General features: G+C 40.3%; 1 protein-coding gene and 1 long non-coding RNA gene across 2 annotated transcripts; both read right to left on the bottom strand.

The window, feature by feature from the left end:
- Positions 1–3,145: 3,145 nt before the first annotated feature.
- On the bottom strand, positions 3,146–4,276 carry LOC142741287 (uncharacterized). The gene is made up of 3 exons (XR_012881059.1): positions 4,218–4,276; positions 3,517–3,598; positions 3,146–3,427 (listed from the first exon to the last, which is right to left on the bottom strand). It is a non-coding gene; the product is annotated as an uncharacterized LOC142741287 (long non-coding RNA).
- A 246-nt stretch (positions 4,277–4,522) lies between these two features.
- Positions 4,523–5,957, bottom strand: LOC142741850 (phosphatidylinositol polyphosphate 5-phosphatase type IV-like). Its single transcript, XM_075851176.1, has 3 exons — positions 5,802–5,957; positions 5,067–5,182; positions 4,523–4,663 (listed from the first exon to the last, which is right to left on the bottom strand). The coding sequence occupies exons 1-3, from the start codon at positions 5,848–5,850 to the stop codon at positions 4,523–4,525; spliced, it is 306 nt and encodes a 101-aa protein (XP_075707291.1). The 5' UTR covers positions 5,851–5,957.
- Positions 5,958–12,772: the final 6,815 nt, after the last annotated feature.

Genomic DNA, 12,772 nt, shown 5'->3' with positions numbered 1-12,772 from the left:
CGTACACTCCTGGTTTGACTCGGCTCATCCACTACTCTGTTGCTCACGGTTTTGCCGTGGTTAACTGCCCCACTTCCCTTTGCTTTTGTGTACCCTTGTCTTGTTTGTCTGTCGTGCACATATTGAGCATATGGACCGTCGCCCATTTGTACGCCGTCGCCTAGGACGGGCTGTGAAAGTAGGCAGGGTCTGAGTGGCGGATAGATAAGGGCTCACCTGTCTGTCTCCCTATCCTGACATTACACCTCCCTAAGACACTGCTTGGGCAAACAAGAAGGGGTGGAAGCAGGGCACATTCTAGCAGCAACATATTGTGTGTTAAGTACAAGGACAAGAGAGATGTTGTTGTATTGACAACAATACATGGCCATACCAGTGCCCATGTACCTGTACGAGGTACCAGTACAGAGAACCCCAAACCAGACTGCATCCTGGACTACAATAGGTACATGGGAGGGGTGGACTTGTCAGATCAAGTCCTGAAGCCCTACAGCGCCATGCAGTGTGGTATAAGAAGCTGGCCGTGCACGTCATTCAGATTGCATTGTACAATGCGTACGTACTACATCGATGTAAAGGCCAGACGGGAACTTTCCTGGAATTTCAAGAGGTGGTTATCAAGAACCTAATCTTTAGGGACCATGAAGGGGGGGCACCAAGTACTTCTGGAAGCAAGGCAACACGCATCGTACCAGGGCAATACTTTCCAGGAGGAGTTCCCCAAACTGGCAAGAAGGGAAAAAGTCAAAAGAAGTGCAAAGTCTGCTATAAGAGGGGGATAAGGTAAGACACAATATATCAATATGACACGTGTCCCGAAGAACCAGGGCTCTGTATGAAAGTGTTTTAAAATGTATCATACATCCCTTGATTTTCAATCTACCCCAGTTTTACTTACCATGATGCACTCCGCACAGCTTATCCCCCTCATCTTTACACTCTGGGCCCTGCTGTGTGCCCAGGCAGCTGTTAACATCCACATGTAGGGTATTGCTGTACCCGTGAGAACCCACATTACAGTTTATGGGATGTATGTCTCCGGTGGCGCATGCTGGGCACAATATATCGGACACTGAAATGGCATATATGTATCGAAAATTGCAAATCTCACTCTGCACTATCTGCTGCGCATTATCTTTTAAACAATACCTGTGGGGTCAAAATGCTCACTACACCTCTAGATGAATGCCTTAAGGGGTGTAGTTTTTAAAACGGGGTCACTTCTCGGGGGTTTCAACTCTACTGGTACCTCAGGGGCTTCTGCATACATGACTTAGTACCAGAAAATCCCCAGTAGGCCAAATGGTGGTCCTTTCCTTCTTAGCCCTCCCATGGGCCCAGTTTATCACACATTTTTTTTAATTCACAGCCCATTTCAAATAAATTCTGAGAATAAACTGTGGGGTCCAAATGGTCACAACACCCATAAATGAATTCCTTGAAGGGTTTAGTTTCCAAAATGGGGTCACTTCTGGTGGGTAATTCACAGCCCATTTCAAATAAATTCTGAGAATAAACTGTGGGGTCCAAATGGTCACAACACCCATAAATGAATTCCTTGAAGGGTTTAGTTTCCAAAATGGGGTCACTTCTGGTGGGTTTCCATTGCTTTGATACCTCTGGGGCTCTGCAAATTCGACATGGCACCCGAAAACCAATCCAGCAAAATCTGGACTCCAAAGAACACATAGCGCTTCTTTCCTTCTGAGACCTCCCATGGGCCCAAACGGCAGTTTATCACCACAAATGGGATATTACCGCACTCAGGACAAATTGGGCAACAAAATGGGGCATTTTGCTCCATGCGAAAATAAGAAATTTTGATCAAAAATGACATCTTATTGGAAAACATTTCATCTTTTTAATTACACAGCCCAATTCAAAGACGCTCTGTAAAAAAACTGTGGGGTCAAAATGGTAACAACAACCATAAAAGAATTCCTTGAGGGGTGCAGTTTCCAAAATGGGGTCACTTTTGAGGGATTCCTACTTTTTTGGCACCTCAACACCTCTTCAAACCTGGCATGCTGCCTAAAATATATTCTAATAAAAATGAGGCCCCAAAATGCACTAGGTGCTTCTTTGCTTCTGGGGCTTGTGTTTTAGTCCAAGAGCACACTAGAGCCACATGTGGGACATTTCTAAAAATGGCAGAATCTGTAAAATACATATTTAGTAGTGTTTCTCTGGTAAAACCTTCTGTGTTACAGAAAAAAATAGAATAGAATTAAATTCAGCAAGAAAAATGAAATTTGCAAATTTCACCTCCACTTTGCTTTAATTCCTGTGAAATGCCTAAAGGGTTAAAAAAAACTTTCTAAATGCTGTTTTGAATACTTTGAGGGGTCTAGTTTTTAAAACAGGAAGTTTTGTGGGTGTTTCTAATACATAGGTGCCTCAAAGCCACTTCAGAACTGAACAGGTACCTTAAAAAAAGGCTTTTGAAATTTTCTTAAAAATATGAGAAATTGCTGTTTATGTTAAAAAAATGATGGCAATCTAAAGTAGAATTATGGGAAATGTGAACTAGTAAATATTTTGGTTGGTATAACCATCTGTTTTACAAGCAGATGCATTTTTTACTTTAGAAAAATTCAATTTTTTCTAAATTTTCTCTAAATTTTGCAATTTTTCACTAATAAACACTGAACATATCAACAAAATTTTACAGCTAACATAAAGCCCAATGTCTCACGAGAAAACAATCTCCGAATCGCTTGGATAGGTTTAAGCATTTCAACATTATTACCACATAAAGTTAAATATGTCAGATTTGAAAAATGGGCTCTGAGCCCTAAGTCCCGAACTAGGCTGCGTCCTTAAGTGGTTAAGCAACTATCAAATATATCAATGTTTTACATCTCCTAGCACTCTTTGTCCTACAGTTTATAATCCAGTACATATGGCGGCATGTTCCATACACTCTGTATTGTGTACATATGATACAATGTCCTGTCACCTACCACTGGATTAAACGCGATGTCACACAAATAGCGCTGTGAAGGGTCGGTTAGGTGAATTGTATACACTGTAGTATGTTGCAGCCACGCACATAACAATTACCAGTCACACTTATGGATTGATGTTAATGATTTATTTAAGGTTTTTGTGGATCAAAATATATAATGGTAAAGATGATGGTAATACTAGATCCAGCAAAAACGACGGCATATGTCACAGTATATACTGTAGTATCAGTAAGGGGTGGAAAATCTGGATTCCACAGACACAAGTAGAGATGACATATTGTCCTGTTCTGAACCTGGTCTTCTGGGTGATATTGATGCCCTGGTGACCACATTGATGTCTCTTCTGTGACAGATGTTGTAGAAATGTTAAGTCTCGCCATTGGAATTCTTGTAAGATGGCGGATTCTGCCCTTGGTTGTTATTGGTGTTGATGTTCTGTTGATATCTGCTGACTTGTTCTGGGGGGAGAAGCACACAACCCTATTAAATATTGATCATTCAGGCTGCTTGATAAATATAGAGAGGGGACACATCCAGAGGAACTTACCTTTCTATCAGCATTGATGGTGGCTCCTCCGGTGACAGGGAGCGCTATTCTCGCCAGATGTACTGCGGAATTGATGTTTATGCTGCAAGACAAATATTTGCTATTAATGCTCTATAATGTGTGTTTCTTAGCAGACACAAAATCTAGAAGACTTTTTAAGGTGATTTGAGGTAAATACATTTCTTAATTGATCCTGGGGTCACACTACAAACCTTGAAGATGGTTGATGCAAGCAGTGGGTCTGACCTAGAGCTGCGCTCTTCAGTATGTTACGGGAACTTTCTAATGTTCCGATGTTTTATGCCCCGGAGATTGTAACTGTTCCTTAGGAGTCCTGCAAGATGCCAAGTAATGTCTTCCATCAATAGCAAAGTTCCTTGTATCCATCATTTTTGCTTAGAAGCTAATGCATCATAAAATCCAGTTGTTCCATCCATTCAGATGACCGGTTCCTTTAGGAAACTCATTGTACTATACTACATACATGCTTACAGTTGTGGAAGTTGTTCCCCAAAGCCCACAACCTTCATTCAGAAATGAAAACGTGTCTGAATACAAGGAGTTGGAATTTTAAGATTGAAAATACTTATTTACACTTTAGTTAAATTAGTTGATAAAATAAATTACAGATACAGAGGAAAACCTAAGAGATGGAAGAACATTTTCACCGCAAACATAATAGACAACTACAAAGCTCTTACCTGTAAGGACATGAACAGATGCAGCTACTTTTTTTGTCCTTTCCTCCTAATGCCCGTTACATAGATTTTACGATCAAAGCGTCCACCAGCCAAGGGGATGCTGGAATGAGAAATATATTTATGTAAGACATATGATAATGTTAGCAGGTAACCACACTTTGCTTAGTTTCACATCCTATAATCCTCCAGTACTGTCACCAAGGTGTACAGCCACCTGCCCCAAAGTGTGAGCTCTGGCTATAAGGACCATGTAGCAATGACGGCTACTGAAAGTATCATACCAACAACATGGAGGAAAACATGACTTACTCGTCTGAACCAGGCCTGATCTTTACTTCAAAGATGCCAAAAACAGGTCGGTGGTCTGAGGTCTTCAAAACAGGGCAAGAGTCGTATCTCAGGACTCGCACATCTCCCTCACATTGGCTTTTAAACAACACCCTGTCCTGTAGAGGTCATGAAAATAACAAATATCATTAGTGAAATCATATTATAATATATTATTAAACTGCAAAACAACACAGACCTAAATGTTGGGCCTACTTTATTTATATTGCAGAATATTGAGACTTTATTGCATTTTAGGTTTGACTTGGTCACACAGATTTCATTAAATAAGTATCCTTGCCCATGCTGGGCAACGACATATTACACTGGGAAACTGTGATGACAAACTCACTACATAAAAGTAAAATTAACTGAAAGCTTTGTTCATAAGAAATTACTCTTCCAGCTATAATAATAACAATTCATTACATTGGGGGAGGGGATTCATTATATAATGGGTGCTCTGGCCCATGGATTCTATTGTCTCTCAAGCTCTGTAGACCTGGAAATAAGATATCTTACCGTATATGATGGAATTCTCTGCTTTGCTGATGTATCATAGGTGTCTGTGCCAATGTCAAACTTATATGTAGGAAGGAAATCAATGGTGTGCTCCTTGAACCCTAGAAATATGGACCCTTAAGTTGAAAGAAAAAAAAGTTGTCAGTATTAAAAAAAAAAAGGAGCAATTGATAATTTTAGCACTATATAAGAATTTGGGGAACATATCAACCATCATGTCAGTGATTTGTATTTATCTGTGGAAGTGGTTGTGGTATTAAAGGGGTTTTCCAACTTCTGACAACTGATGACATACTCACCAGATAGGTCATCAGTACATGATCTGTGGTGGTCTGACACCCGGACCCTGCACTAATCAGCTGGTCCGGTGCCTTTGAGCACCGGACGTACATGCCGGATGCAGTTGGCGCCGGCCACGGAATTGCAGCCGAGCTGCAGTACTGCAACTCTGCTCCTATTCAAGTGAATAGGAGGCAGACCTGCAGTTATGCATCATGGCAGCTATGCTATATAAGGAGCCAACTGCTTCCGGCTCCGTACATAGCATTGTGTGGCATAACATCCGGTGCCCGCAGGCCACTGGAGCAGCTTAACGGTGCAGCGTCCAGGTGTCAGACCCGCACCGATGATATACTGATGACCTATCCGGTGGATAGGTCATCAGTTGTCAGAAGGTGGAGAACCCCTTTCATGAAGGTTGAGGAGTGATAGAGATCTGTCTACTAGTAAATATACCATTGTTCTTGGCTTCATTCAGATGGTCGTGTTTGAGGAGACTGGACATATCTTTTCCTTCGATCTTCTGCAGAAGAGATTCCACATTTTTTCTGTCCTCTTTAAGTTGAAAATTGAGGTCTCCAAACCAAAACACCCGATCAAAGCGGCTGGTGACGTCCACTGTAGAATAAAAAAAAATAAAAAAATTATAGCACATGACTGCATTAGACTCAACGGAGACAAATAGAGAGATAAAAGGATCCATAGGTTCAACCACATAAGTAATACTCACAGGCATTGGAGTTGATTCTTTCCGGAATAATTTGAGGCAGACGGAGACCCTCAGTGATGGTTTTATAGTCCTGGATCCTCTTGCTGACTGCCCCAACTGCCAACAAAAAATACATATTAGCAGTGGCGGATGATCATATGGGCGGCCCGAATCGCATATTATTTTCAAAAAAACATATTGCAGCGCGCCACCGCCGCTAATGGAGAGGAGGGGTGGGTGTGAGGGATTATACGGCCGCACCGTCCGCCCTGCTGCCTCTCTGAGGGGGAGGCGGCGCAACTGAAACCAGCCGCCGCCACCCCCTCCTGCACTAATTGTACCTACGTGTATCTGTATTACTGGCCACTCACAACATAGAATGAGATTGATAGATTAGAAAAAGTTTGATCAAACTGGAACAAACCTTTTATTTTTACCAAAACATTATAAGTACAGATCTCATCATATCATCCCATATATTTCAGTTAATTATCAAATAGCAGCAATTTTATACAAAGTAAAACTGTACATGGTCATATATTAATATTGTAAATACTTACATCTCAGGTGTGAATTAATAAAAAGGAAAGATGTTCCAAAGACGGTGAAGGCAACACCCAAGGCTCCTTTAGTTTTCACATGGTGGAATAGCCTGGTTGTTACATGGGTGTGCTCTACCTCTGTATAAGAAATGAAACACAAAAAGACGGGTCAGTGGTTAAGAGTACTACATGCAACAATGGAATAGAAATTATTTCCAATTAAACTATGGAAATATTACTAGAACATAATTTCATGCTTTGTAACTGTGGTGTGAACTTTTAGATCTCCAATACTCAGAAGGCAAGAATCTGAGAGCCAAGCTCTTAGGCATCTAATTCTAATAACTAAATAAGATGTTCCAGCTAATGACTACATTCAAGACTTCTTATGTAGATGTAGGAATGTGAATCTTACCTGAGCAGAACCAGATTAGTTCCCGTCGAACAAAGATGGTGAGATACAGGACTCCGAGCCCGGAGGAGTGGTATAATACATAGTGTGGTCCAAGGGTCTCCTGTAATTTTATCTCCCATTCCCGTCTACAAGAAGACACAATTTCAGATTTACATATTAATAAATGACACAAGATTAAGATACTCAACTCATCTGTATCAACACTCCATATAATAACTTCTGGGGATAAATTTTGAAAATTATGGAGTGATAATACAATAAGTAGAGCATTGAGAGAGAATTTGTATCAGCCGCCCTGCTGTCCATCTGCAGTCATAGGCTGGTCTAAGACAACCTGAGAAGACTTACCTGTTTGGACATCCTTCCTGAACGCCAATAACATAAATGTCTTTCGTATCATCTGATGGTAACAGCAGATCCTCCACATTTTGCGGGTAATCCTGTTCAAAATATACAAACATTAATATTGTATACAAAGAGCGCCAACTCAACTGACATAGGGTAGAATATAACCTGTCTATGTAATATTCAACTACAAACTAAAGAGACATGGTTACTGGCCCATTTCATCCAACTTGAGCTCGGGCACACTGATGGGTCACAATAAATATTGTACATTACTTCTCACCTTTCCCTCCATATTCCAGGTGGCAACATATAGTCTCAACCGTCTATCTGGGAAATAGCGATCCAGTTCTCTAGCGCCGATCACAGCGCTGCTGCCAAAGTTTCTGTGAAGATATGGGGAGAATTAAAGATCTAGTGACTGTTATACCACAGCTCTGGATATCTGAGCAATGTATGAGAATTATTAGTTACATACCTTTTACGGATATTTTTGGAGCGCAGGCGGGTCAGCAGGCTGAATGCGCTCTTCTTGGTGTTCTTTGACGTAATGTCACAATATTTGCTGTGACTAAGATCGCTGGATTTTTCATCTGACATATCTTTGATGACAGAAAACTTCTGGAGCGAGATGTTAGGCTCCTCCATAGTTGGTATGTCTCCCATCAGATTTCCTTTATCAGGAATTTGGGAGACATGATATTTCTTAGATTTTTTCCAAAAGGGCATGGTTGTTTAATGCCCGGGTGCAAAACTGCACCAATGTCCTTGGTAGAAAACCAGGAGACAGTCAAGATAGAATTTGACTAATCACCTCTAGTTCTCCGAAAATAGGACAAATCGCTAACCGTATAAGCAACACAGTAAGTAACACAGTGTCAATCCAACAGCAAGACCTAGAAAGACCAGAAAACTATAAGGGAGTCGTTACTTGGGATGAAACTAGCTGGAAAAATTAGTTATTAAATAGGGTATTCCTATAACAGAATATTGTCAATCATAAGTGTCAGAAGATCACATGACCTGGGAGCCCCTGTTGATAACATTGTATTAGGTTTGGAAGCTGAAACAATGTATTGGTTGTTAAATTGACCATATGGCATTTTAAAGGGTTGAATTTTTTTTTATATTAATTGATAACCAGAATTTAGAACCTAAGTAATTGGAGTTAGTAATAAATACTTTTTATTGTTATCTTTTTTATTGTTATTATTATTATTATTATGATTATATACATAATTATTAATTTCAATTGTTAATAAGGACACGTTTCCAGGGGATTAGCACTATCCTTCTACAATTTAGTCTGACAAATGCTATTAGGCTGTTTATTCCTGGACTTACTAATATTTTATTACTAAAAAAAATAAAAAAAAGCAATACTCCTTATAATCATTTATTTATGTACATGATTCAAACATCAAATAGTTTAAATCTTGTAATAAAACCAATACTACCATAGACGCAGTAAGAAACACGGCTATCTAGACTCATCTCAAGACATCACAATAGCAGCACCTGATGTAGGTTGGTTGCATAGCCATACCAGCTAATATTCAGGATTGACCTGATATATAAATAGTATAGTCTACAGACAGAAAACCTAAACTTCATAAATATGAATTCCCTTATAAACATTTATTATGAGAATTACTGGTGTTATAAACTGGAGGGTGTGATAATAAGTTCCCAGAGATTCACATTCTTTGCTTTGTGGTTGCTTTATGAATCTACCAGCAGAATACAAACACCAATTTCTGTCTGCAATCTGCATTCTGTCTATGGAGCAGATGTGACAGGCCACAATATTGCTATTTAAGCAATTTCCTAGTGTATAAGTATGCCAAATAAAAAACAAAAATAACACGACAAACACTAGAATTACATGTAAGAATCCAATATTCATAAAGAGACTGATAGATGAGACTGTTCTAGAGACGTAGCAATGATAAAGTACTTACCGTCACATCCACCTGATAAATGACAGCCCTCTGGCCAGCACTATACTTTATACCTAAGCTCGGTGACATCACAATTGATATACACTCGGTACACTACAGTATATGGCCAAAAGTATATGGACACCAATGGTTGAGACACTGATGTTGGGCAAAAAGGTCTGGCTCGCAATTGCCTTTCCAATTCACTCCAAAGGTTTTGTTGGGATTGAGGTCCGGGTTCTGTGCAGATACGCAAGTTCCTCCACATCGAACTTGTCAAACCATGTCTTTAGGGAGCCTCTTTGTGCACAGGGGCACAGTCATACTAGGACAGGAAAGGGTCTTACCCAAACTATTACCACAAAGTTGGAAGCATACAATTGTTTAAAAAGTCTTATTAACCCCTACTGGAAAAATAGGGATTTAATCCAACCCCTTACAAACAATCCAGACCATTATACAAACTTCACTCCATTTTATAATAGGCACTATACAGTCCAGTAGGTAGCATTCTCCGGGCAGGCACAAAACGCAAATTCGTCCATTAGATGGCCAGATAGTGAACTGTGATTCATTACTCAACAGAACATGTTTCCCATGCTCCAAAATTCAACGGCGACGTGTTTTACAGCCATCCAGCTGATTCTTGGCTCAATAATTAGGAGAGGTGTCCAAATACTATTGGCCATATAGTGTAGGTGGATTACCTAACTACACTCGTTATAACTTACAGATCTTAATATGGCATTTTCAATGGCTTTTACATGTTTTTTTTATATTACTTGATCAAAATTCTGAATGTTATTACATTGTGTTAATGTGTTAATTTATGGAATTCTTTTTAGGGAATTTACACTAATATAAGGATTTACTACATAACAGTCCCCTAATATGACCATACTGTAATTTCTCCTTTACAATCGAGAGACAAAATAAGTTCTCAGGGCTGCAGGGAACCAAAATGATGTGCTGTTACCCTGCAAATCTATTATCGGCTGAATGTAGGCTGCCATTTCTTACTGCCTGTGTTCTTTCTATGATATTTAAGCAATTCAATTGTATAATGAAACAAAAAAAGATATTACAACCTCTAATAAACCATATCTTGAAGACATGGATTCAATGTTCCTAATATAATGGATCGATCAGAGTCAGGTACAGATAGAGAAATGATAGAGAACTTACCGGTCACATCCAACTGAGTGACAGCTCTGTGACCAGCATCATTGCATATACCCAAGCTCTATGACATCACAATAGATGCTTTTATGACCTCACCCATAATTTGCATATTTCAAGTATAGATTCACCATCATTAATAGTAGTGACATCACAATAGATATACCCGGCGTGAGCTGCTTTTATGACCTCACCCATAATTTGCATATTTCAGTATGGCTTTAACAATATTTTTAATGTTTGATTGTTATTTATATTTTGAATGTAGTTTCTATATTCATAATGTTTCCGTGGACAGACTCTTACCCAGTACTGCCAAGACAGGAGATCAGGGATAGAATTAAAACCCATAATAAATTGTAAAAGTCAGAGATATGGTTCAGTCTTGGTGCATGGAACTTGTAATGTTCATCTCTCACAGTTGATTTAGTGTGTGTCTAGTTATTACAATCTGGACGGATCTGCAGCTGCTGAACATCTGATAGATAATAATTTCTGTCTGTGTGACATTGAGGAAACAATTAATATTATATTAAAATACATAATCTTTGTAATAAATATGACTAAAAACCTGAAGACCCTCATAAGGTGCTGGGGCTCTGCACCAGTAAGAACATCCTACATGCTGCATCTCCTGTGCTCAGCTCTCGAGGGAATAAAGAGGTGGTAAGAATTGATCTATTCATCCTGAGAGGAGACGGTCAGACCTGATGTGAACGTATTCAGCATAAATAGCTCACAGATAACTGCACATAATCTCTGCCAGTTGCTCTCCTGTTCTAAAAAGTAGATCTGTGGCACCAGAAGGCGGATAACTTCGGGAACCAACTAAGTTGGAATAGTATATAGATCATAGGCCTCCCAGAGGGGGTAGAAGACCAACACCCAGATGTATTCATGAAAAATGGCTGCATGATATTTTTATGGATACCACTAGAGATGAGCGAACCGGGACAACCGCACCCGGTTTCGGTCCGAACTTCCGGAAAAGTTCGGTTCGCAGCGAATCCGAACTTCACCGGGTTCGGCCGAACCCGTTTTTACCGAACCCGGCTACATTTTGGCGCCTGCCACATGTTACATCTAAAATGGAGGATTTCACAAGATCACCTGACATCAGGCTACCCCATAATGCCTTGCAAACGGCTCTCCCAGCCAATCAGGAGGCAGCATAGAGGCGGGCTCAAGCCTGCAATAAAAGTTTATGCACGGAGCTCAGCGGCCATTTTACAGACAGGAGCTGTAGGGATAGCATCTCTGTGCAGTAAGTGAAAGCTTTAGGAATCTAAAAGGCAGGAATCCAGCAATCGAAGGGGCTCATCCACTACTCACTACTCAGCCAGTGTGTGAATACGCTTTCAGAAGGGGCTCATCCCCGGCCGTTAACATAACAAACAAATAACAATCCAACTTGCAATACAGGCAGCCTTTGTAGTAGTAGTAGTACTACAATTCCCAGCATTCCCTGAGTGCACTGCAGCGTGGCTGATAGAAATTCTCATACATTGCACTTTGCCAAGCCAGTGTCAGTGTGTGAATACGCTTTTAGAAGGGGCTCATCCCTGGCCGTTAACATAACAAACAAATAACAATCCAACTTGCAATACAGGCAGCCTTTGTAGTAGTAGTAGTACTACAATTCCCAGCATTCCCTGAGTGCACTGCAGCGTGGCTGATAGAAATTCTCATACATTGCCATTTGCCAAGCCAGTGTCAGTGTGTGAATACGCCTTTAGAAGGGGCTCATCCCCGGCCGTTAACATAACAAACAAATAACAATCCAACTTGCAATACAGGCAGCCTTTATAGTAGATGTAGTACTATAAGGCCCAGCATTCCCTGAGTGCACTGCAGCGTGGCTGATAGAAATTCTCATTCATTGCCATTTGGCAAGCCAGTGTTAGTGTGTGAATACGCTTTTAGAAGAGGCTCATCCCCGGCCGTTAACATAACAAACAAATAACAATCCAACTTGCAATACAGGCAGCCTTTATAGTAGATGTAGTACTATAAGGCCCAGCATTCCCTGAGTGCACTGCAGCGTGACTGATAGAAATTCTCATTCATTGCAATTTGCCAAGCCAGTGTCAGTGTGTGAATACGCTTTTAGAAGGGGCTCATCCCCGGCCGTTAACATAACAAACAAATAACAGTCCAACTTGCAATACAGGCAGCCTTTGTAGTAGTAGTACTACAAGGCCCAGCATTCCCTGAGTGCATTGCGGCGTGGCTGATAGAAATTCTCATTCATTGCAATTTGCCAAGCCAGTGTCAGTGTGAATACGCTTTTAGAAGGG

This window comes from Rhinoderma darwinii, chromosome 2, assembly GCF_050947455.1.
Source record: "Rhinoderma darwinii isolate aRhiDar2 chromosome 2, aRhiDar2.hap1, whole genome shotgun sequence".
In the NCBI taxonomy this organism is placed as follows: Eukaryota; Metazoa; Chordata; class Amphibia; order Anura; family Rhinodermatidae; genus Rhinoderma; species Rhinoderma darwinii.
Note: the sequence above shows the minus strand (reverse complement) of the source record. Positions and strands in the feature narration are given on the sequence as shown.

Excerpts from the sequence above, each read along its gene's own strand:
- LOC142741850 (XM_075851176.1), bottom strand. The coding sequence starts at position 5,850 with ATGTCCAGTCTCCTCAAACACGACCATCTGAATGAAGCCAAGAACAAT. Across the intron at positions 5,183-5,801 it reads GAATGAAGCCAAGAACAATG|GGTCCATATTTCTAGGGTTC; the intron begins GTATATTTACTA and ends TTTCAACTTAAG. Across the intron at positions 4,664-5,066 it reads AGAGAATTCCATCATATACG|GACAGGGTGTTGTTTAAAAG; the intron begins GTAAGATATCTT and ends TGACCTCTACAG.